This window comes from Dendrobates tinctorius, unplaced genomic scaffold (assembly GCF_039654945.1).
Source record: "Dendrobates tinctorius isolate UK_male_01 unplaced genomic scaffold, ASM3965494v1 ptg000049l, whole genome shotgun sequence".
Lineage (NCBI taxonomy): Eukaryota > Metazoa > Chordata > Amphibia > Anura > Dendrobatidae > Dendrobates > Dendrobates tinctorius.
Window position 1 is genome coordinate 25,916,399 of NW_027361717.1, and position 24,983 is coordinate 25,941,381.

General features: G+C 45.2%; 1 protein-coding gene across 1 annotated transcript in view; it reads right to left on the minus strand.

Annotated features, from left to right (window-relative positions):
• The window catches only part of LOC141091158 (saxiphilin-like), a 244,216-nt gene that overhangs the window by 213,999 nt on the left and 5,234 nt on the right, over window positions 1–24,983 (minus strand). The window contains exon 2 of the mRNA XM_073576562.1: window positions 11,406–11,569. Coding sequence (XP_073432663.1) covers window positions 11,406–11,569 — 164 coding nt within the window. The remainder of the gene's footprint in view (window positions 1–11,405; window positions 11,570–24,983) is intronic.

Sequence of the window (24,983 nt, forward strand, 5' to 3'; positions counted from 1 at the left end):
ACTGCTCTCGGGTGGAATGGAAAACATGATGGAATGCACCAGTGTGTCTTGGTACACCCACATTTTACGCTCCCGGTTCAACGATGTTATGAGGCTTTGTAAGTTGTCCCGGTAGCGAGGATCTAGGAGTGTGTACACCCAATAATCAGCCGTGTTGAGAATGTGGGCGATGCGGCGGTCGTTTCTCAGGCACTGCAGCATGAAATCAACCATGTGCTGCAGACTCCCAACTGCCCAAGAAACGCTGCCCCCTGCATGAGGCGTCATCTCTGCCTGCTCTGCATCACCCCACCCTCGCTCTACATACTGACTACTAGAGCATTGTGTACCTCCCTCCTCTGGAGATATGTCTTCCTCCTCCATTGACTCCTCCTCATCCTCCTCACAAAGTGTCCCCTGCCTAGGCCTTTGTGAGGAACCACGTTGCGCAGACTGTCCAGAAGCAGATGGCATTTGTGACTCCTCATCCTCCACCTCTTCCAAAACCTCCTCCCTTAGTGCTTGCAGTGTTTTTTGAAGCAGGCAGATAAGGGGGACAGTCATGCTGACTAGTGCATCATCTGCACTTGCCATCCACGTGGAATCATCGAAGGCACGCAAAATGTGGCAGATGTCCTTCATAGACGCCCACTAAGTGGTGCTGAAGTATGACCGGCGCACAGTACGACTTGTGTGCGCCTGATGCAGCTGGTACTCCATTACTGCTGCCTGCTGCTCACACAACCGCTCCAACATATGTAACGTTGAATTCCACCTGGTGGGTAGGTCACATATGATGCGATGTTCCGGAAGGCGGAATTGGCGCTGCAGAGCTGCAATGCGCGATCTTGCCATGCTGGAACGCCGCAAGTGAGCGCACTCTATGCGGACCATGTGCAGCAGTGCATCAAGATCCGGATAGTCCCTCAGAAAGCTCTGCACGACCAAGTTGAGCACATGTGCCAGACATGGGATGTGAGTGAGGTTGCCTAGGCCCAGAGCTGCCACCAGATTACGGCCATTGTCACACACTACCCCACACGTCGCTCTCCTGCTTGATGGCATTCCAGAGCTCCTGCGCTGTGTGGCTTCGATTCCCCAAAGAAATTAATTTCAGTACGGCCTGTTGACGTTTGGACACGGCTCTGCTCATATCGGGTAAGCGTTCACGGGTCCATGTGGAGGTAGACCGTGACGGCTCCTGATTCAGAGGAACTGGAGTATGAGAAGGAGTCAATGTGTACAGACTGGATTCCTGCAATCCTTGGAGTTGGCAGAACACGTACAGCGCCACTCTCATGATCTGTACCCAGCTCCACAACATTGACCCAATGGGCAGTGAGGGAAAGGTATCGTCCCTGTCCATGGTTACTGGTCCACGCATCGGTGGTCATGTGGACCTTGCTACTGACGGCGTTTAGTAGCGCATGTTTAATTTTTCCCTCCACATGCTTTTGCAGAGCAGGGACAGCTTGCCTGCTGAAATAAAAGCGGCTGGGCACGGTGTATTGTGGGACTGCCAATGCCATGAAGTTACGGAAGGTGTCAGTCTCCACCAGCCTAAATGAGAGCATTTCAAGGGCCAGTAGTTTTGCAATGCCAGCATTCAGAGCCTGTGCTCGGGGATGTTTTGCCGAGTATGGCCGCCTTTTCTCCCATGCCTGTGCTACCAATGGCTGAAGAGTGGCCTGGGAGTGTGAGGATGACAGGGAACTTGGTGCTGTGGGTGGAATGTCACTGGGTCTCTGGACAACAGTGCCAGAGGTTCTTCCATGGCAATCCTGTGAGGAAGCCAAACCAGCTGTGTGTGAGCTGGAGGAAGAGGCTACAACACGAGCTGAAGAGGTGGTAGGTGGTGCTGTAGGTTGGCCTACGTCTTCAGGGTGTCTTTGTAACTCCACCACGTGCTTGGTCCGCACATGCTTTCACATATTTGTGGTATTGAGGTTGCTGACACTTTTCCCTCTTTTGACTTTATGATTACACAGCTTGCATTTGACACAGCAAATGTCATCTGCAACTGTGTCAAAAAAGGACCATGCACTGCAAGTCCTGGGAGCGCCCGTTTTGGGTTTTGGAAGAGGAATGCTCCTAACGGGTGTCGAAGTGGAGGCTACAGGCAACCAAGTCTGCCCCCTCCCTCTCCCTCCTGTTTTGGCCGTTCGGGGGATCTCTTCCTCAGAGCTGCTCCCACCACCTTCCTGTTCCTCACGCCATGATGGGTTAAGGACCTCATCATCTACACTTCCCTCTTCAAACACCTGCTTCTCCTGGGTAGTCTCGCCAGCACAGTACGCACCAGAAAGTGGCACCTGAGTCTCCTCATCTGATGCGTACTGAGGTGTGCTGACCATAGGCACTGGCCCACCCGCCTCTTCAGATTCAGAGGGACAAAGCAGTTGCGCATCACTGCATACTCCCTCTTCTTCACATTCTAGAATGCTGCTTGGCTGGCCCACTGTTTCCAAGCCAAGAGATTCAGAGAACAGAAGTAGAGATAGCTCCTGTCCAGGGCTCTCTGACTGCCTGGGCAATTTGGCTGTTGGTGAAGAGACAGATGGTTACTCTTCAGTGCTCTGGCCCTGAGAGGATGTGGAAGTAATTGAAGTCGATGTGTTAGCTGCCATCCATCCGACAACGGCTTCAATTTGTTCGTCCCGCAGCAGTGGGGTACGGCGAGGTTCTACAAAGCTGCGCATAAAGGACTGTTGCCTGGTAAAACTGGGGGATGCGGAGTCACTGGTGCCCGCAGCAGGCACAGAATCCCCACGTCCTCTCCCTGCTGAAATTCCACGCCCACGACCACGTGCCTTACTCCCTGCCTTCTTCATCTTGGTAGACTGATAAAGATAGGCAGAAAAGTACAAAGGGGGGACTTAGTGTGCTTATTCCTGAACAGATGCTAACAGGTATAAGAAACACTAATTTTATAAAGTATGTGGATTACACTTTAATATGAGCTAATGTGGCCTACACGACTGTCAAGTGGAGTGTTTGGTGAACTTTATTTACGTGGTTTTTTTTCAAAAAAAAACAAAAAGGATGTGACCAAAGATGTGAAAGCGATAGTATCACAAACTTTTTGGAGCTATTCCAATGCAGGAAGGTAACCTACAATGCAAAAGATGAGGCTCCAAAAAATAGGCTAATACTAATCTGGCTGCGGCTGCAGGGCACAAGCCAGAAAAAAGGCTTCTCTATCTACTCCTATATAGTGTAGATGGATACGGATGGAAGCACACTAATAGGAGAAAAAAATCAGGAAAAATGAGCTGCAATAAAACAAAAAAAGGACTATGTATGAGGCAGTGACGCACGCTGAGTGGACTACAACCAGAGGTGGCTGCAGAACACACTACAACTTGAGCTGCACTCACATACAGAGACCTCACAGACAGCCGTGAACAGTGCAGAGAACTGGGCACTAGCACTGAAAGGCTGCAGAAAGGCTCCACTGTCTACTCCTATAGTGTTTGCAACCAATGTAGATGGATACGGATGGATGCACACTAATAGAAGAAATAATGAAAAATGAGCAGCAATAAAACAAAAATAAATATGCATGAGGCAGTGACGCACGCTGAGCGGCCTACAACCAGAGGTGGCTGCAGGACACACTACAGCGTGAGCTGCACTCACACAGACCTTGCAGACAGCTGTGAACAGCACTGCAAGGCAAAAGAAAGCTACAGTGATTGATAATGTAGCCTGGGTATAGCACAATATTATATAGCAAATCGCTATCTCTAACAGCAGCCTATCCCTAACTGAATTCACAGCAGAGTGAACCCTAAATGGTGGCGGCGGCTTTTATAGTGCGTCATTACATCATTTCAGCAGCCAATCACAGCCATGCCATTAGTTAACATGCCTACATGCCTAACAGGATGTGCCCACACTTTTGAGGATTCCTCATTGGCTGAATCAAATCAAACTGGCTGATAGCATTATGGGAACTTCCGATTCCGGTATTCGATATGCAAAAAGTATTGGAACTCAGTATCGGAATTCCGATACCGCGAATATCGGCCGATACACGATATTTGCGGTATCGGAATGCTCAACACTAGTCATTTCATGTCGGGTTGGGGAATGATTTTACAAATGCCGGCAATTGATTTTATGGCTATTCTGCTATGTAGAACTCTATGAAATATAAATATATATATGTGTCTCAATGACATGTGTATATATATATATATATTTATACTGTATATATATATGTATTCTATGTGTATATATCTATTCTTTCATTTGGGTTTTAGCCTGTCATAGGGCTATTATATGTCCATTTTGCAAGCCTGCGAGAAAATCTCGGCATACGGATGCCATACGGATTTCATACGGATGCTTACATGGGCAAAATACGCGGCCACACCTTGATTACGGATAACATATGGATCACTATTTAGGGACCATTTCTGCGTATTACGGCCGTAAAATACCCGACATGAAATTACACATGGTTTACATACAGTAAACCATTTCATTTCATGTATTTTTTTTATATGTCCCTGACTAATAATTAAATTAGGGTTTGTGTGTAAAATTTGGGACATCTAGGTGTTAAATTAAGGGGTTAATTCGTTGGAAAAAAATGCGTGGGCTCCCGCGGCAAAATCGCAACCAGAGAGGTAAAGCAGGTGAGTGAGGGCAGATTTTAATAGCCTTGAAAGAGACCATTGTTCCTCTCTATTCCCATTGCCCTGTAGTGGTGGCTAATGGATTAATATTAATAGCTTAATGTCATCTTGCTATTGGAAGGTGACATTAAGCCGATTAATAATGGAGAGGTGTCAATAAGACACCAATCCATTATTAACCCTAGACTATGAAAGGGTTAAAAAACACACACAGACATTAATTAAAAAGTCTTTTAATTAAATAAAGACAGTTTTTGACAAATTTTTATTACTCTGCTATTCCAAAATAAAACCATGACCTGCAAAAAAACCCATAAAAAAGCAACAATATCCTTACCTCTCCGCCGTTCAGTCATGTCCCACACTGTAATCCTTCACAAGGGGTTAAATAGTTTACAATGAGGACCAGTGCTAATGCGACCAGCCCCACTGTAAACTACTTCTGAATTAATTAGTTCAGCTCTGCGCAGCCTCACTGGCTGCCTGGAGATTAACTAATTGGCATGGGAAAGTTTCTGACTTTTTTCCCACGCTCATCAGTTCATCTCAGGTCAGCCAGGGACTCTCGCTAATGTCACTGAGGCTGCAGGGGGTCCCCTGACTGACCTGAGGTGAACTGATGAGCGTGGGAAAAAATGCAGAAACTTTCCCACGCTCATTAGTTCTTCTCAGGGCAGCCAGGGAGGCTGCGCAGAGAGGAATTAATTCATTCTGGCAGTGGTTTACATAGGGCTAGTCGCATTAGCACCTGTCCCTGTGTAAACCATTTAACCCTTTCTGATGGATTGCAGCGGGGGATCTGACTGAGCAGCGGAGAGGTAAGGATATGGTTGATTTTTTGTTTTATTTTTGTTACAGGTCGATGGTTTATTTTTGGATTACCAGAGCAATAAATATTGTCAAAAACTAGGTGTCTTTATTTCATTAAAATAATTTTTAATTAATGTCTGTGTGTGTTTTTTAACCCTTTAATAGTCTAGGGTTAATAATGGATAAGTGTCTAATTGACACCTCTCCATTATTAATCAGCTTAATGTCACCTTCCAATTGCAAGATGACATTAAGCCATTAATATTAACCCATTCGCCACCGCTACAGGGCAATAGGAATAGAGAGGATAAGTGCCAGAAAAGGCACATCTTGTAGATGCGCCTTTTCTGGGGTGTCTGAGGGCCGATTTTTGTAGCCTTTGGGGGTCGGGGGGGGGCAAAAACAAACAAAACAAAACCACTAATTTAATTATTAGTCAGGGACATATAAAAAAAATACATGAAATGAAATGATTTACTGTATGTAAACCATGAGTCATTTCATGTCGGGTTGGGGAATGATTTTACAGAAGCCAGCAATTGATTTTGCGGCTATTCTGCTACGTAGAACTCTATGAAATATAAATATATATATATATATGTGTGTCTCAAATACATGTGTGTGTGTAATATATATATATATATATTCTATGTGTATATAGCTATTCTTTCGTTTCTTTATTAAACCTGTCAGTGTGATTTTATTGTATCGCGCAACGAATTGCCGGCTTTTCTAAAGGACACAGGTGCGTATTTCTCACAAGTCACACATGTGGTCCGTGTGTAATGTGTTGTTTTTGCGCACCCATAGACTTGCATTGGCGTACTACGGGCGTAGTATGCTGACAATTGCAGCATGCTGCGATTGGCACGGACCGTAAAATATACGCGAGAAATATACGGCTGATGGGCGCTGCCCCATAGAGAATCATTGGTCCGTGTACAATGCGTGTTTTTAACGCCTCTCACTCGTCTGTATTTCTCTCTAGTGTGACGCCGGCCTTATAAAATAACCCCATGTGCTCATCTCCGGTGCCAGCGCCATTTCAGTGATGACGACACTGGGTCTTTCGGGGCTTGCATGACATTGTTATGTCACGTGAGCCCTGCAACAAATCAACGATTGCTTCACTCATGCCTGTCATGCTCGCCATGTCTGTCATGTCCGCCATGTCTGTTTTGCCTCATGACCCCTGGAGCGGTGTGCACGCGCATCTCATGTCTGCTACCTGCATGTTCCCTAGAGCAGTATGCACACTCACCTCATGACTGTTGAGCTGCAGGATGCCTGCATTTCTGCTCTGCCTTCTGTGATCGTCTCGTCATGTCTAGAACCCCTGATCATGTGTCCTTCCTATGTTCCAGCAGAGGCTGGTTCTGAATTCATCTCTGCATGTCTGGAACTCTGATCATGTGACCTGCCTAGGTTTCAGCACTGGTTCTGCTATTATCTCTGCATGTCTGGAATTCTTATCATGTGACCTGCCTAGGTTTCAGCACTGGTTCTGCAATTATCCCTGCATGTCTGGAATCCTGATCATGTGACTGCTCCCTGTGATCCTGGAGGATCTGAACTGGAATTTCTTCCCTGGTCCTGACCCGGAAGTGGAGGTGCTATGCCCTATATCAGACCACCCCTTCCTATGCTCAGGGCCTGAGTATTGTTTTGCTTCCCTGCATAGCTGCTTAGTCTGCTAGGTCGCTCCCTCTGTTCTGTGCCCTTGCACTTTGCTCTGTTGTGCGTCTCTGCACACGCTCCATGCTCGTATTCCATCTCTTGTCTCGTGCTTTGTTTGTCCTGGCTATGCTTCCTTGTTATGCTATGTTTTGTACCCTGTCCCTGACGTGTCTTTCTACACGTGCAGGCCACCGCTCTGTACCCTGTCCCTGACGTGTCTCTCTACACGTGCAGGCCTCCGCTCTGTACCCTATCCCTGACGTGTCTCTTTACACGTGCAGGCCTCCGTTCTGTACCCTGTCCCTGGCGTGCCTCTCTACACGTGCAGGCCTCCGCTCTGTACTCTGTCTAGTCCCAAGGCTCTCCCTTGGCCCGGCTCTGGGCTTCGGCCTACGCTCCGCTGCTAGACTCTGTCCCTGTCCCTGGCGTTTCTCTCCGCACGCGCAGGCCTCGTCTTGTACTTTTACCCTGGCATGCCCTCTGCATGCGCAGGACTCTGCTTCTTACCCTATGCCTTGTCTCTGATGTTTCGTGCTCCCTTGCACTTTTCGTACTAGGCTTTGCCATGCTGTTTCGCATGCGTCTCTGTCCTGTACCTTTGCCTAGCCCTGCATTGTGGCTCCGTGCCCTCGTGCACGCGCCTGGTCGCCCTGTGCCTGCCTGTTGTGCCTCAGCTGTGCTGCCTCTAGTTGTGCTTGCCTGTGTGCCTCAGCCGTGCCCGCCGTCCAGTGCTATAGTGGTTACCGGCTGTGTGAGCTGCAGCTATGCCACCTCTAAGTCATGCCCGCCTGCTTATGCCACCGTCGGTACCGCCTGCCGGTGCCCCAGCCGTGGTTTCCGTGCTCCCTTGCACGCACGCTGGTTTTTGCACTGTGCCTTTTCGTGGTACTCTTGCACAAAGTCTTTTGCTTACTTTGCCCTGCTCTGAACTCTGTCTTGCCTGCTGGATTCCGTAACCTGCTGACCGCTGCCAGAGGTCCGGACCTAGATGACTGCAGCCTGATGTCCAGAGCTGATATCCGCAGTCTGATTCCTGGACCCTGTCGGTCGATGCCAGCAACCCGGATTCCGATGCCACCGTACCCTATCTTGGTCCCTGGCATGTCCTCTGCAGGCGCAGGCCTCCGTTCTGTATCTCTCCCTGGCGTGTCTCTTCGCACGCGCAGGCCACCGTCCCTGTACCTGTCTCTGGCATGCCCCTTGGCACGCGCAGGCCTCCGTCCTGTGAACCTGACCCGGGCGTGTTCGTTGACACGCATCCTGTTTCTAACTTTGTCTTGTCTCCTTGCATGGAACCCTGGTTTGCTTACCGGATGTCCGGAACCTGCCGATCACCTTCAGAGCTACAGAACCTGATGTCCCGGTTGATCGTTGCCTGCTGTCCGGAGTCCGATGTCCTCGTGCCTCTGTCTACCATCTGCACGTACCATGCTTTGGACCTCGGCGTGCTCTTGCATGCACCTTGCTCTATGTACTCTGTGTGTTCACGTTTTGCACCTGTTATACCCTGAAGTGTTCCTCATGCCTTGGACCTCGGCGTGCCCTTGCACGCTTCTTGCTTTATGTACTTTGTGTGCTCACGTTTTGCACCTGTTGTACCCAGAAGTGTTCCTTAATGAAGTTTTCTTGAACTAACGTCTTGTCTCGCCTTGTCTTGTTTCCCTGAGCCGGCCGTTTGGCCCAGCTGCTGTGGTGGCTCACCCCCTTGGTCTTGCCCCTGACACTCCCTGTATAGGGGGTGGATTCTCACTAGGTCAGATAGCCCTAGGTGGGTGCCATGGCCCAGAGGGTCCACTCATTCAAAAGGAAAACGACTCAGCGTAAGCTGACGCTCGTCACAATGTCCTTCAGGGGAAACTGGCACCCGAAAGAAGTGAGATCACTTTGTGATCAGATTTTTGTTCAGGAACCCCTCTAACAAAATATGTAGACATTTTCCTTAAGTAGATGTAAGTGGGACGACCGGAGTGCGGGTATCTGCATGCTGGGTCCATACTGTTGAGGCTGCATCCCCTGTTCTCGGGGGGAAGCCTAAGTGTGCCGGAACTTCCTCCTGTCAGAGTGTGGGTCGGGGGGATAAAAAGGCAGAGCACACGCAGCAGGGTTTTTTTTGGCACGAACCTGTGGCAGCGCGCAGTCAGCGGAGTGCTGCGCCCCGTCAATCCACACAGTACCAGCGCTGCAACAGGCCCCTCCGCCTGCAGAGGGGCTGCAGCAGAGAGAAGGGCCAGGCGTGCTGCAGTAGACCAGAAAGAGAGGGACCGCTTCACTGAGAGAAGCCGTGTGTCCAGCAGCAGCCAGGCACAGGAGTGCTCCGTCCTGAGAGCATCAGCAGCATGCAGGCCAGTGTCTGCCATATCCCGCCGCCAGGAGCGGAGACCAGAGAGGGAGAAAAACGTGTAGTGTGTGCCCAGTGACTACAGAGAGAGGTGCAGTGTGTCCGGGGACTACAGAGAGACGGAGACGTACAGTGCGAGCCCGGTGACTAACAGAGAACAATGCGCCGTACGGTCCATGTCCGTGAGTACAGCGCACGTGTCACATAATAGTGAACAGGAACGAGACAAACAATTGCGCCCTGACGTTGACAGTGAATATTTGCCCAGACACCAGCGTCCTGACTTCACCAGTGTATATTTGCAGAGCCATGTTGGGCTCGTACAGGACTGTGGCCCGTACTCTTGTTAGCCACTACAGTATATAGACTAGGCTCAGTGGAAGGTACCGGAGACCGACTACTGCTGCCAGAAGACGGGGCATTGTTGCCCACAGGATCTTCCTGGAAAAGTCAGCGCACCAGCCGTTGCCGGTGCTATTGAGTTCCCAGCAGGAGTTACAGTTTGAGGAACTTCTGACACAAGCGCTACACAGGAACTGCCGTTACTTGATCCTTTATTCTTTACCTCAAAATATCCTTTGTGTATTGTCCTGTTTAATCCCTTGTTTAACCCTTTACTGCCCTGCGTGGAGTATTCCCGTTATTAAACTTGTTAACCCTTGCTGTCTCCTGTCCGTCACTGCACCTGCTCACATAGACCACCCTTGTAAGCCATTGTTTATATACTATGAGCTTCAGCGACCATATCTGCATAGACACTCTGCAGCTTACGCCATGGTCACACTTGCGAGAAACTTGCATGAGTCTCCAGCAGGACTTGGCACCTGTCCACACTGCCAAAAGTACCAATATCTGGTTTACAAACAACAGTATCACTGTGCTTGATTGGCCAGCAAACTCGTCTGACCTTAACCCCATAGAGAATCTATGGAATATTGTCAAGAGGAAGATGAGAGACACCAGACCCCACAATGCAGACAAGATGAAGGCTGCTATCAAAGCAACCTGGGCTTCCATAACCCCTCAGCAGTGCCACAGGCTGATCGCCTCCATGCCACGCCGCATTGATGCAGTAATTGATGCAAAAGGAGCCCCAACCAAGTATTGAGTGCATTTACTGAACATACATTTCAGTAGGCCAACATTTCAGATTTTACAATCATTTCTCAAGCTGGTGTTATAAAGTATTCTAATTTACTGAGGTAATGATTTTTGGGTTTTCATTGGCTGTAAGCCATAATCATCAACATTAATCATCAACTGGCGAACTCAGTTGAGGGGCTCAAGAGATGCCTGGATGTCTTCCTGGAGCGTAACAATATTGTATCTTACAGTGATTAGGTTCTTCAGAAGGACATAGATCTGGGGATTTATTCTGACAGAGTATAGGCTGAACTGGATGGACAAATGTATTTTTTCGGCCTTACTAACTATGTTACTAACAGAAATAAACATTTACTATAGATCACTCTGTTTGTAATGACTCTATATAATATATGAGTTTCATTTTTTGTATTGAAGAACTGAAATAAATTATCTTTTTGATGATATTCTAATTTTGTGAGAAGCACCTGTATATGTGAGCTTGTGTGGTACTTTATGTGGTAACATTAGGTCACACATTCAGTATTTCATCAGTATTTTACATCAGTATCTGTAAGCCAAAACCAGGAGAGGAACAATCAGAGGAAAAGTATAATAGAAACCCGTCACCACTTCTGTATTTATCCACCATTCCTGGTTTTGGCTTACAAATACTGAGGTAATATACTGACTGTCACCATATACTGATAGTGTGCACGTGGCCTGGTTGTCTGGCCATGCAGATTGATATTGTCTTTATCTTGTTATTTAGAGCAAGACCAAAACTGCCACCGACCACATATATTTCAGATAACATCTGTATATTTTTGCTTACTAATTATATATCCCATAGACTTCCATGATGATGTACTCACGCTGATCGCTCTCACACAGTCCTCGGTGCTGGATTTTTTCACACACGTGAGTAGAATCTCATCTACATGACAAGAGGTCACCAGATCATTGCACTTTTGTTCTTCAGTATCTGACGTCACACACCAACGTACGTTTCTTGTATTGGGAGCTGCATAGCTCAGAGCTAGAAAATAGATAATTAAAATAACACAATAACCCTGAAAATAACATGTTGTTAATAATAAAATATGTTTGTAATAAATCTGTTTTTTAGTGTTGTTGTTTTTTTATGGGAAAAAAAGGTTACATTTCATATACAGTATGATTGCCATCCACTGATGTTATAAAGGAGACAACTCATTGTCATTTATAATAAATGGTGACAAGAAGGTATTTATATACAGGGTGGGCCATTTATATGGATACACCTAAATAAAATGGGAATGGCTGGTGACCCAGATTGGCTCGCTGAATTAGCAGAATGGCCAAAGCATAAATTGGAACAGGACCCTCAGTTTACACAGAACATTATGTTCAGTGATGAAGTAAACTTTTTTGGGTGGGTCATTTATATGGATACACCTAAATAAAATGGGAATGGTGACAGTTTTCTTGTGTAGGGTGTCTTGCATTGAAATCTGCTGCAATGACCCCGGGTACTGCGTTCAGCAGACATCAACACAATTTCTAGCCGCTTAGGGCAGATAAAGTAAGCCTGCGCACGAGCCGCGGCAGAAGTAACGAAGAGGATGTCATCACTAGAAGATGGGAGGCTCCGGACCGGGCCATGACACCCATCGGACCGGACCCCGGGGTGAGTATAATCTAACTCGTCTTTCTTATCTTTCAGGTTACATCTGGGGCTTATCTTACAGCATTACAGAAAGCTGTAGATAAGCCCCTGATGGCGGTGACCGCATCTGATATTGGAAAAATGAGGTGACAGATTCCCTTTAAGGCTAGTTTCACACTAGCGTTTGCGGGCGCAGCGCAGGGCCGCCGCTAAGCCCCGCCCCTGGCCACACCCCTCCGGTAATCTTCTCCTCCGATTGCATGACTGTGCATGCGATCAGCGTACCCTATACTTAGCGTTGGGTGCGCTGATCGTGCGCTGGTCTGATTTTGCTGGCGCTGCGCACTTTTGGCGCTGCGGCCAGCACACAAAAAACATGCTGTTGCATTTTCGTGCGCTGGGCGCAGCGCCAGCAAAATCAGACCAGTGCACGATCAGCGCACCCAACGCTAAGTATAGGGTACGCTGATCGCATGCACAGTCATGCGATCGGAGGAGATGACCGGAGAGGGCGTGGCCGGGGGCGGGGCTTAGCGGCGGCCCTGCGCTGCGCACGCAAACGCTAGTGTGAAACTAGCCTAAGAGGGTTAAAATTTAGCAGCATTTTTACATTTTTTTCAAAAATGCCCCATGTATTAGAAAATCCCAGAAGTGATACCATTTTAAAAACTAAATCTAGACACAACTAAACACACATTCTCTGGTATGCTTCTACCGTTTTGCCAATTTTTGATTTAATAAAGGCATTTTATTTAAATATCAATTTGTCCTATTTTTTATTAATTTCTTCCATTACACGGGGTATTTCTTTTGGTTTCATTTTAAAAACTGCAGCACTTAAATTATTCTAAACTGCTGGTAGGTAATGTGTTAGCTTTTCAGGTGCGAAACAGGAATCGCTGCAAAGTCGAATGAAAAATATGAAAAATTACATTTTTTCACTAAGGCCGGTTTCACATTAGCGCTTTTTAAGCGCACGCACGGCCGGGGGTAGCTCCGCCCCCGAGCCGGCTCTCTGCCCGGCGTGCCCGCCCCTTGCTTGTAGCGCCGCCTCCTAGCGGACAGCGGCGCCTGCGATCGGCGCACCCTATCTTTAGCATAGGGTGCGCAGATCGTGCGCAGGCCGTGCGCTAGTTGCGCTTTGACCTGCGCTGCGCACTTTTGACGGTGCGCCGTGCGCGCCAAAATCGAACTTTTCGGATTTTGGCGCGCACGGCGCACCGTCAAAAGTGCGCAGCGCAGGTCAAAGCGCAACTAGCACACGGCCTGCGCATGATCTGCGCACCCTATGCTAAAGATAGGGTGCGCCGATCGCAGGCGCCGCTGTCCGCTAGGAGGCGGCGCTACAAGCAAGGGGCGGGCACGCCGGGCAGAGAGCCGGCTCGGGGGCGGAGCTACCCCCGGCCGTGCGTGCGCTTAAAAAGCGCTAATGTGAAACCGGCCTAAAATATCGCTTAAGCTGCAAATTTTTCATTTTCAAAAGGGGTAATAGAAGAAAATAGATACTAAAATATATTACGTAATTTCTCCCAAACATAGGAATACCCCATATATGGTCAAATGCTGCTGTTTTTTGGGTACATGGCAGGTCTCAGAAGGGAGGAAGTGCTATTAGGTAATTGGAGCATAAATTTGGCTGGGACAGATTACATACACCGCGTCACATTTGCAGAGCCCCTGAGGTACCAAAATAGAAGAAATCTTGCACAAGTGACCCCATTTTAGAAACTAAACCTCTTAATGAATTAATCTAGGAGAGTGTTGAGCATTTTTAACCCATAGGTGCTTCACAGAACTTTCTAATATTTGGATGTGATCATGAAAAATTACGTTTTTTTCCAGTAAAATTTTGTGTTAGCCCAATGTTTGTACTTTTCATAAGGGGTAATAATAGAAAATGGACTCCATAGTTTGTTATGACATTTCTTCTGAGTGTCGTAATACCCCCTATGTGGTTAAAAACTGCTGTTTGGACTCATGGCAGGGTCCACAATGGAAAAAGCACTACTTGATTTTTGGAGTGGAAATTTCGGTGGAACAGATTGCAGACACCATGTCACAATTGCAGAGTCCTTGATATGCCAAAACAGCAGACTCCTTTCTGCTAATTGTGATACTGCCTCAATTAAACCTACTATGTTTACCCAACCTGTACTTTCTAATAGGAGACACAGATTAGATATTAGAAAAAACTTTTTGACAGTTAGAGTGATCAATGAGTGGAACAGGCTGCCACGAGAAGTGGTGAGTTCTCCTTCAATGGAAGTCTTCAAACAGAGGCTGGACAGACATCTGACTGGGATGATTTAGCGAATCCTGCTTTGAGCAGGGGGTTGGACCAGATGGCCCAGGAGGTCCCTTCCAACTCTACGATTCTATGATTCTATGATTCTATGATTCTAATCGGGAATATTACCCGGTACAATCACGACCCCCAATACTGGATTTGTTCCAGGAACTTGTTACTGAATTCATAGAGTTGAATGATACAATGGTCCCACCTAAAGATAATTTAACACACAGGGAAAGATTAGCCCTGAAAGAGTTAAAACTTAACCCTGATATTATAATCAGGGAAGCTGACAAGGGGGGGGGCCATTGTACTATTGAACTCAGGTCTATATAAAAAATTGATACTTCAGGACTTACAAGATGTAGACACCTACATAGAGTTAGATCAGGACCCCACTAGATATTATAATAATTTATTGTTGAAATGTCTAGAGGAGGGGGTCTGTGTGGGTGCTATTAATGAGAAAACTAAGGATTTTTTATTTAATAAAAACCCTGTGGTTCCGATTTACCATTGTCTCCCAAAAGTTCATAAAAATATATTTCCTCCCCCACTGAGACCAATAGTTTCAGGCATTGGCTCATTGGGGGAGAATTTGGGAGGCTGGATAGATCATTTTCTTCAACCTTTGATTCTTGATATACCAGGTTATATCAGGGATACCAAAGAGGTTGTTAAAGCTCTGGACAATTTTTGTTGGAAATCTTATTACTCTTGGCTCTCATGCGACGTAATTTCTTTATATCCATCTATACCTCATAATGTTGCATTACGCTGTCTATCTCAACATCTAGACAGATTTAGTGACTATGACACCTGTTTAAAAGATTTTATAGTCTCATCTATTGATTTTCTCCTAAAGCACAATTATTTTTCTTTTGATAAAAATTTTTATTTGCAGTGCAGAGGAGTTAGTATGGGAGCTCGCTTCTCCCCCTCCCTTGCAAATATTGTTATGGCGAGGTGGGAGGAGGATTTCCTATATTCGGATGAGAACCCATTTTCCAAATGTCTGCTATGGTATGGCAGATATCTGGATGATCTGCTGATGATTTGGTGTGGTCCAGAGGATAGTAGACAGGGGTTTGTTTCATATTTGAATACTAATGATTTTAACTTAAAATTTACCTCTTATCATCATTTGACTACAATGAATTTTCTGGACGTCACCCTATCTATTAGTGATTCGGATGTTGTCATAATTACCCCTTACCGCAAACCTACTGCCACTAATTCCATTTTAACGGCAGATTCCTGCCATGCGGCACAGACCAAGAATAATATTCCGGTAGGAGAATTGATTCGAACAAAACGAAACTGTTCCCAATCCAGTGATTATAATAGGGAAGAAAGTCAGGTTTGTAATAGGCTTTCCAAGAGGGGGTATCGTCCTTGGATTCTCAGTAGAGCTAAATCAATTGTAAGTAGTGTTGAGCATTCCGATACCGCAAGTATCGGGTATCGGCCGATACTTGCTGTATCGGAATTCCGATACCGACTTCCGATATTTTTTCAATATCGGAATTCGGCATCGGAATCGGAAGTTCAGTTGATTGACGGCCTGACGTCATCATGATGCGCGGTGTGTGCGCATCATGATGCGCCGTCATTTCGGGCCTTCCGGGGGTCTCTGCCGGCCTGCCGGGGGGCTGTGCCGGCCTGCCGGGGGGCTGTGTGGACTGCCCGGGGTCTGTACCGGCCTGCCGGGGGGCTGTGCCGGCCTGCCGGTGGTCTGTGCACCCTGTGGGGGTCTGTACCGGCCTGCCGGGGGGCTGTGCCGGCCTGCCGGGGGGCTGTGCTGATGTCCGGGGGTCTGTGCAAGCATCGTCCGATGGGACTACAAGTCCCATCGGGCGATGCCTGCTACCATGACAGTGATTGACACATTAGCCAATGATGGGACAGTAGTAGTCCCATCATCCGGCTAATGTGTTAAATGTTAAAAAAAAAAAAAAAAAAAAAAAAAAATACTACATACATACTACATGCATGCTACATACATACTACATGCATGCTACATACATACTACATATATACTACATACATACTACATACATGCTACATACATACTGCATGCTACATACATACTACATACATACTACATGCATGCTACATACATACTACATATATACTACATACATACTACATACATGCTACATACATACTGCATGCTACATACATACTACATACATACTACATGCATGCTACATACATACTACATATATACTACATACATACTACATACATGCTACATACATACTGCATGCTACATACATACTACATACATACTACATGCATGCTACATACATACTACATATATACTACATGCATGCTACATACATACTACATGCTACATACATACTACATATATACTACATATATACTACATACATACTACATACATACTACATACATACTACATACATACTACATGCATGCTACATACATACTACATGCATGCTACATACATACTACATGCATGCTACATACATACCACATACATACTACATGCTACATACATACCACATATATACTACATACATACAATACATTCATACAATACATACATAGACATACAGTACATATAACATAGAGTAACATACTTACCAATACTTGTCACATTGTTCCCCGAAGCCATTGTCTTTTCCGGGATAAATATTAACATAACAAACCACAAAAATACTCACCCACGATCCGAAGCAGTCCACGAGTGTGTCCCACGACGATCTTGGGTAGAGAAGTGCAGCATCAGATGATGCTGCCGTTCTCTACGGGCTGCAGGAATCCAATGACGGAAGGTAGGTATCCTTCCGCACTGTATTCCTCCGCCACTTAAAAAAAAAAAGTCCCTAGTCTCACTTTATGCCATTGCTGTGTGGGAATTTCCTACACAGCAATGGCATAAAGTGAGACTAGGGACTTTTTTTTTTTTAAGTGGCGGAGGAATACAGTGCGGAAGGATACCTACCTTCCGTCATTGGATTCCTGCAGCCCGTAGAGAACGGCAGCATCATCTGATGCTGCACTTCTCTACCCAAGATCGTCGTGGGACACACTCGTGGACTGCTTCGGATCGTGGGTGAGTATTTTTGTGGTTTGTTATGTTAATATTTATCCCGGAAAAGACAATGGCTTCGGGGAACAATGTGACAAGTATTGGTAAGTATGTTACTCTATGTTATATGTACTGTATGTCTATGTATGTATTGTATGAATGTATTGTATGTATGTAGTATATATGTGGTATGCATGTAGTATGTATGTAGCATGCATGTAGTATGTATGTAGCATGCATGTAGTATGTATGTAGTATGTATGTAGTATATATGTAGTATGTAGTATGAATGTAGTATATATGTAGTATGTATGTAGCATGTAGTATGTAGCATGCATGTAGTATATATGTAGTATGTATGTAGCATGTAGTATGTATGTAGCATGCATGTAGTATATATGTAGTATGTATGTAGCATGTAGTATGTATGTAGCATGCATGTAGTATATATGTAGTATGTAGCATGTAGTATGTATGTAGCATGCATGTAGTATGTAGCATGTAGTATGTATGTAGCATGCATGTAGTATATATGTAGTATGTATGTAGCATGTAGTATGTATGTAGCATGCATGTAGTATATATGTAGTATGTAGCATGTAGTATGTATGTAGCATGCATGTAGTATGTAGCATGTAGTATGTATGTAGCATGCATGTAGTATATATGTGTTATGTATGTAGCATGTAGCATGCATGTAGTATGTATGTAGTATATATGTGGTATGTATGTAGCATGCAGTATGTATGTAGCATGCATGTAGTATATATGTAGTATGTATGTTGCATGTAGTATTTATGTAGTATGAATGTAGCATGTATGTAGTATGTAGTATGAATGTAGCATGTATGTAGTATGCATGTTGTATGTATGTAGCATGTAATTTTTTATTTTTTTTACATTTAACACATTAGCCGGATGATGGGACTACTACTGTCCCATCATTGGCTAATGTGTCAATCACTGTCATGGTAGCAGGCATCGCCCGATGGGACTTGTAGTCCCATCGGACGATGCCTGCACAGACCCCCGGAGCCTGCACAGACCACCGGCAGGCCGGCACAGCCCCCCGGCAGGCCGGCACAGCCCCCCGGAGCCTGCACAGCCCCCCGGCAGGCCGGCACAGCCCCCCGGCAGGCCGGCACAGCCCCCCGGAGCCTGCACAGCCCCCCGGCAGGCCGGCACAGCCCCCCGGCAGGCCGGCACAGCCCCCCGGAGCCTGCACAGACCACCGGCAGGCCGGCACAGACCACCGGAGCCTGCACAGACCCCCTGGCAGGCCGGCACAGCCCCCCGAAAGGCCCGTACAGACCCCAGAGAGGCTGTACAAGGGCAGGAAAGGGTTTTTCTTATTCCGATACCGGAAGTCCCATAGACTTGAATGGGACTTCCGGTATCGGAATCGGCGATACCGATACTTTTTTTAAAGATCGGCCGATACCATCCGATACGATACTTTGAAGTATCGGACGGTATCGCTCAACTCTAATTGTAAGCGAAATCAACAGGGAAGACTTATTGTTTAAACATAAATCATCTTATATGAAAAATAAATCTAATAACAATATTGTCTTTTCAACCAATTATAGTAATCAGTTTAATACTGTTACTAGTATTGTGAAAAAATACTTACCAATTCTTAATGAGGACCCTATTTTAAAACAGGTGATTCAGAATAGTATTAGGTATGTTGCTAAACGGGCACCTACACTTAGTACTATTCTTTCCCCTAGTCTTTTTTACAAGTGACAGTGGTCAGACAGAGGGATCCTCCTGGATCACACTAAAGGGTTTTTACAAATGTGGTGCAGCTAGATGTAAAACCTGTAATTTTGTACAAAAAGGAAAAACATTTTTTTCTATAGTAAATAAAAAAACATTTACCATTAAAAACTTAATAAATTGTAATTCTTCTTATATTGTATATTTAATAACATGCAATATTTGTAATATTCAATACACTGGTTGCACCACGGGACCCTTGAAGGTTAGAATCAGGAGGCATCTCTCAGATGTGTCCAATCACAATGCTGTTGCGGTTTCTGCAGTACCAAAGCATTTTGCCACAGTTCACAAAGGGGATGTTAGCGGCTTTCATTTCATGGGAATAGGACAGGTGCACAGACCGATTCGGGGTGGAGACCACAGAAGGAAACTCTTGAATAGGGAATCCTTCTGGATCTTCACCCTGGGCACAAGATATCCGGATGGAATGAATAGTCGACAAGATCTTATATTGCATTATTGAATATGTTCGTTCCATTCTTCCATTTAGGGGTGGTAATATTATATATATTGATTGCTTTTTATTTTTGATTGGGGCCCTCTTAATTTGGGATCCATTCTTGGTAGAGGAAAAGAGATAAGAGGGAAAGAGGAAGAAAAGAAGAGAAAGGAGGAAAAAAGGGGAATAGGTTTTTTTTTTTTGTTGTTGTTTTTTTTTTTAAATATTTTTTTATTTTTTATTTTAATTTTTTTTTTTTTTTTTTCTCTTTCCCCATTGTGGTATAATTATAGAATATTATGTATAGGATTTGAATATGTGATATGTATTTTGGAATATGTCATTGGAATTATTCTTTATATTCATCCTTGTTACCTTACATCAGGAGTATATACACTCACTGGCCACTTTATTAGGTACACCTGTCCAACTGTGTGTTAAGACTTAATTTCTAATCAGCCAATCACATGGCGGCAACTCAGTGCATTTAGGCATGTAGACATGGTCAAGACAATCTCCTGCAGTTCAAACCGAGCATCAGTATGGGGAAGAAAGGTGATTTGAGTGCCTTTGAACGTGGCATGATTGTTGGTGCCAGAAGGGCTGGTCTGAGAATTTCAGAAACTGCTGATCTACTGGGATTTTCACGCACAACCATCTCTAGGGTTTACAGAGAATGGTCCGAAAAAGAAAAAAAATCCAGTGAGCGGCAGTTCTGTGGCCGGAAATGCCATGTTGATGCCAGAGGTCAGAGGAGAATGGGCAGACTGGTTCGAGCTGATAGAAAGGCAACAGTGACTCAAATTGCCACCCGTTACAACCAAGGTAGGCAGAAGAGCATCTCTGAACGCACAGTGCGTCGAACTTTGAGGCAGATGGGCTACAGCAGCAGAAGACCACACTGGGTACCACTCCTCTCAGCTAAGAACAGGAAACTGAGGCTACAATTTGCACAAGCTCATCGAAATTGGACAGTAGAAGATTGGAAAAACGTTGCCTGGTCTGATGAGTCTCGATGTCTGCTGCGACATTCGGATGGTAGCGTCAGAATTTGGCGTAAACAACATGAAAGCATGGATCCATCCTGCCTTGTATCAACGGTTCAGGCTGGTGGTGGTGGTGGTGTCATGGTGTGGGGAATTTTTTCTGGGCACTCTTTGGGCCCCTTGGTACCAATTGAGCATCGTTGCAACGCCACAGCCTACCTGAGTATTGTTGCTGACCATGTCCATCCCTTTATGACCACAATGTACCCAACATCTGATGGCTACTTTCAGCAGGATAATGCGCCATGTCATAAAGCTCGAATCATCTCAGATTGGTTTCTTGAACATGACAATGAGTTTACTGTACTCAAATGGCCTCCTCAGTCACCAGATCTCAATCCAATAGAGCATCTTTGGGATGTGGTGGAACGGGAGATTCGCATCAGGGATGTGCAGCCGACAAATCTGCGCCAACTGTGTGATGCCATCATGTCAATATGGTCCAAAATCTCTGAGGAATGCTTCCAGCACCTTGTTGAATCTCTGCCACGAAGAATTGAGGCAGTTCTGAAGGCAAAAGGGGGTCCAACCCCTTACTAGCATGGTGTACCTAATAAAGTGGCCAGTGAGTGTATATCTCCCTTTTAAAATATGTATGTCGTTTATGTTGTGTTGTCTACACTGACTGTTTTTTTTTTGTTTTTTTTTTCCTACTTTGTTTGGTACTCCCACAATTACCATAGCAGGAGCTGCTTTGGAGCAGTCCACACATGTGCTTCTGATTTTTTCAGGTGGGAGAATCCAACAAAAGGAAGTTGGTTGCATTTAATGTCAGAACATGATTAAGACCTGAGGTGTCGAAACGCGTTGTTCTGCAGTCATCCGACAGATAAGCTGTACCTGCTGGAATTTTAATATGCAATGGCACAATAAAATGGATTTTTAATTTTCCATTCCTGGCGCTGGAACTTCTTTTTCTTTCTTTTTTTCTTTCCTTTTTTTTTCCCTTTTTCCTTTTTTTTTTTTCCCTAAAACAGCAGAAACCCCCAACAAGTGACCCTATTTTGGAAACTAGACCCCACAAGGAATTTATTTTGGGGTGGGTTGAGCATTTTGAATCCACAAGTGATATGCAGAACTTTACAAAATCTGGATGTGAAAATGAAAATGATGCGTTTTCTGCTTACATGTTGCTTTAGCCTCAAGTTTGTACTTTTCACAAGACTACTAGGATAAAATGGACCCCATAATTTGTTACGCAATTTCTCCCAAACACAATGATACCCCCTATGTGGTCAAAAACTATTGTTTGGGCAAATGGCAAGGCTCGAAAAGAAATAGTACTATTTAATTTTTGGACCGAAAATTTGGCTGGAATAGATTGTATATACACATGTGGTCAAAATTGTTGGTTCTCCTTGTTTAATGACAGAAAAACCCACACTGGTCACAGAAATAACTTGAATCTGACAAAAGTAATAATAAATCAAAAATCTATGAAAATGAACAAATGAAAGTCAGACATTGCTTTTCAACCATGCGTCCACAGAATTTTTAAAAAATAAAAATCATGAAATAGGCCTGGACAAAAATGATGGTACTTAGGCTGGTTTCACATTTGCGTTTTTTAGCGCTGGAAAAAAACGCATACCTGCGCATGCGTTTTTTCCCCTATATTTAACATGGGTGCGCATACCTGCGCGCTGGTAAGCGCATGTATGCGATTTTCATGCGCTGCGTTTTTTTGGGGTGTGCGTTGGTATTTTCCAGACGCAGCATGTTGCATTTTTTGGCCCTGCAAAAAAGCACATGCGCACATATGCGCACGTTTTGCGCTAAAAATGGCCATTATAGCCTATGGATGCGCATATGTGCGCACTGGCATGCTCATGTATGCGTTTTTTTGCATATGCGTTTTTTTTTTTTAACCATGGAATTTAGGGGTTTGGGTTAGAGTTAGGGTTAGTTAAGGGGGTTTAGGGTTAGGGTTATGGTCAGGGTCAGGGTTAGGGTTGGGGTTTGGGTCAGGGTTAGGGTTAAGTATGGTTTGGTTAAGGGTTAGGGTCAGGGTTAGGGTCAGGATTAGGGTTAAGTATGGTTTTGTTAAGGGTTAGGGTCAGGGTTAGGGTTAGGGTTAGGGTCAGGGTTAGGGTTAGGGTTGGGGTCAGGGTTAGGGTTAGGGTCAGGGTTAGGGTTAAGTATGGTTTTGTTAAGGATTAGGGTCAGGGTTAGGGTCAGGATTAGGGTTAAGTATGGTTTTGTTAAGGGTTAGGGTCAGGGTTAGGGTTAGGGTCAGGGTTAGGGTCAGGATTAGGGTTAAGTATGGTTTGGTTAAGGGTTAGGGTCAGGGTTAGGGTTAGGGTTAGGGTTAGGGTCAGGGTTAGGGTTAAGTATGGTTTTGTTAAGGGTTAGGGTCAGGGTTAGGGTTAGGGTTAGGGTCAGGGTTAGGGTTAGGGTTAGGGTTAGGGTCAGGGTTAGGGTTAGGGTTAGGGTTAGGGTCAGGGTTAGGGTTAGGGTTAGGGTTAGTTAGGGTTTAGGGTTTGGGTTAGGGTTAAGTATGATTTGGTTAAGGGTTAGGGTCAGGGTTAGGGTTAGGGTTAGGGTCAGGGTTAGGGTTAGTAAAGTCATGGTTTGGGTAGTGTGAGGGGCCACCTAAAAATGTTGGAAAAAAACACAAACGCGGTAAAAACGCACTAAAAACGCATACAAACGCATAAAAACGCTGCGTTTTTTTCATGCATGCTCATAAAAATGCTTGAAAAAAACGCAGCAGTTGTATGCTTATGTATGCGTTTTTTCAATGCGTTTTTTTGCGGGAAAAACGCGCTGCAAAAAAAAGCAAGTGTGAAACTAGCCTTAACTTAATATTTTGTTGCACAACCTTTTGAGGCAATCACTGCAATCAAACGATTCCTGTAACTGTCAATGAGACTTCTGCACCTCTTGACAGGTATTTTGGCCCACTCCTCAACAGTAAACTGCTCCAGGTGTCTCATGTTTGAAGGTTGTCTTTTCCAGATGGCATGTTTCAGCTCTTTCCAAAGATGTTCAGTAGGATTTAGGTCAGGGCTCATAGGCCACTTCAGAATAGTCCAATATTTTCCTCTTAGCCATTCTTGGGTGTTTTTAGTTGTGTGTTTTGGGTCATTATCCTGTTGCAAGACCCATGACCTGCGACAGAAACCAAGCTTTCTGACAATGGGCAGCACATTTCTGTCTAGAATCCCTTGACAGTCTTGAGATTTCATTGTACCCTGCACAGATTCTAGACACCCTGTGCCAGATGCAGCAAAGCAGCCCCAGAACATAACAGAGCTTCCTCCATGTTTCACAGTAGGGACAGTGTACTTTTTCTTGGTATGCTTCATTTTTCCATCTGAAACATAGAGCTGATGTGCCTTGCCAAAAAGTTCCATTTTTGTCTCACCTGTCCATAGGACATTCTCCCGGTCAGAAGCTTTGTGGCTTGTCAACATGTCAAATTCCAGTCTGGATTCTTTATAATTTTTTTTTCAACAATGGTGTCCTCCTTGGTCATTTCCCATAAATTCCACTTTGGCTCATACAACAACACATGATGCGGTCTGACACTGATGTTCCTTGAGCTTGAACTTCACCTTTAATCGGTTTAGATGTTTTTCTGGGCTATTTTGTTACCATTCGTATTATCTGTCTCTTCCATTTGTCATCAATTTTCCTCCTGTGGCCACGTCCAGGGAGGTTGGCTGCAGTTCCATGGAGCTTAAATTTTTGAATAATATGTACAACTGTAGTCACAGGGACAACAAGCTGCTTGGAGATGGTCTTATAACTTTTACCTTTAACATGTTTGTCTATAATTTTGTTTCTAATCTCCTGAGACAACTCTTTCCTTTGCTTCCTCTGGTCCATGTTGAGTGTGATACACACCATGTCACCAAACAGCACAGTTAGTATCTGTAGCCCTCTATACAGGCCCACTCACTGATTCCAAGATTGTAGACACCTGTGATGCTAACTAGTGGACACACCTTGATTTAACATTGTTAGGGTTGCGGATCGAACTGAATATAAAATATAGGTAAGTGCGATTGCGACCCGGGGTCCACTGTGCAGAGATGGTATACTGCTGCTATACAACAACGGACAGCGTGTAGCAAGATGCTCGCTGGACACCGGCAGGTAACCACTGACCTGGTGTGATAGGAAGCGCGCTCTGTTACTGCACTGAGTCCGCAGAACCGATGCCGGAGCCAGTTGAACCTCAC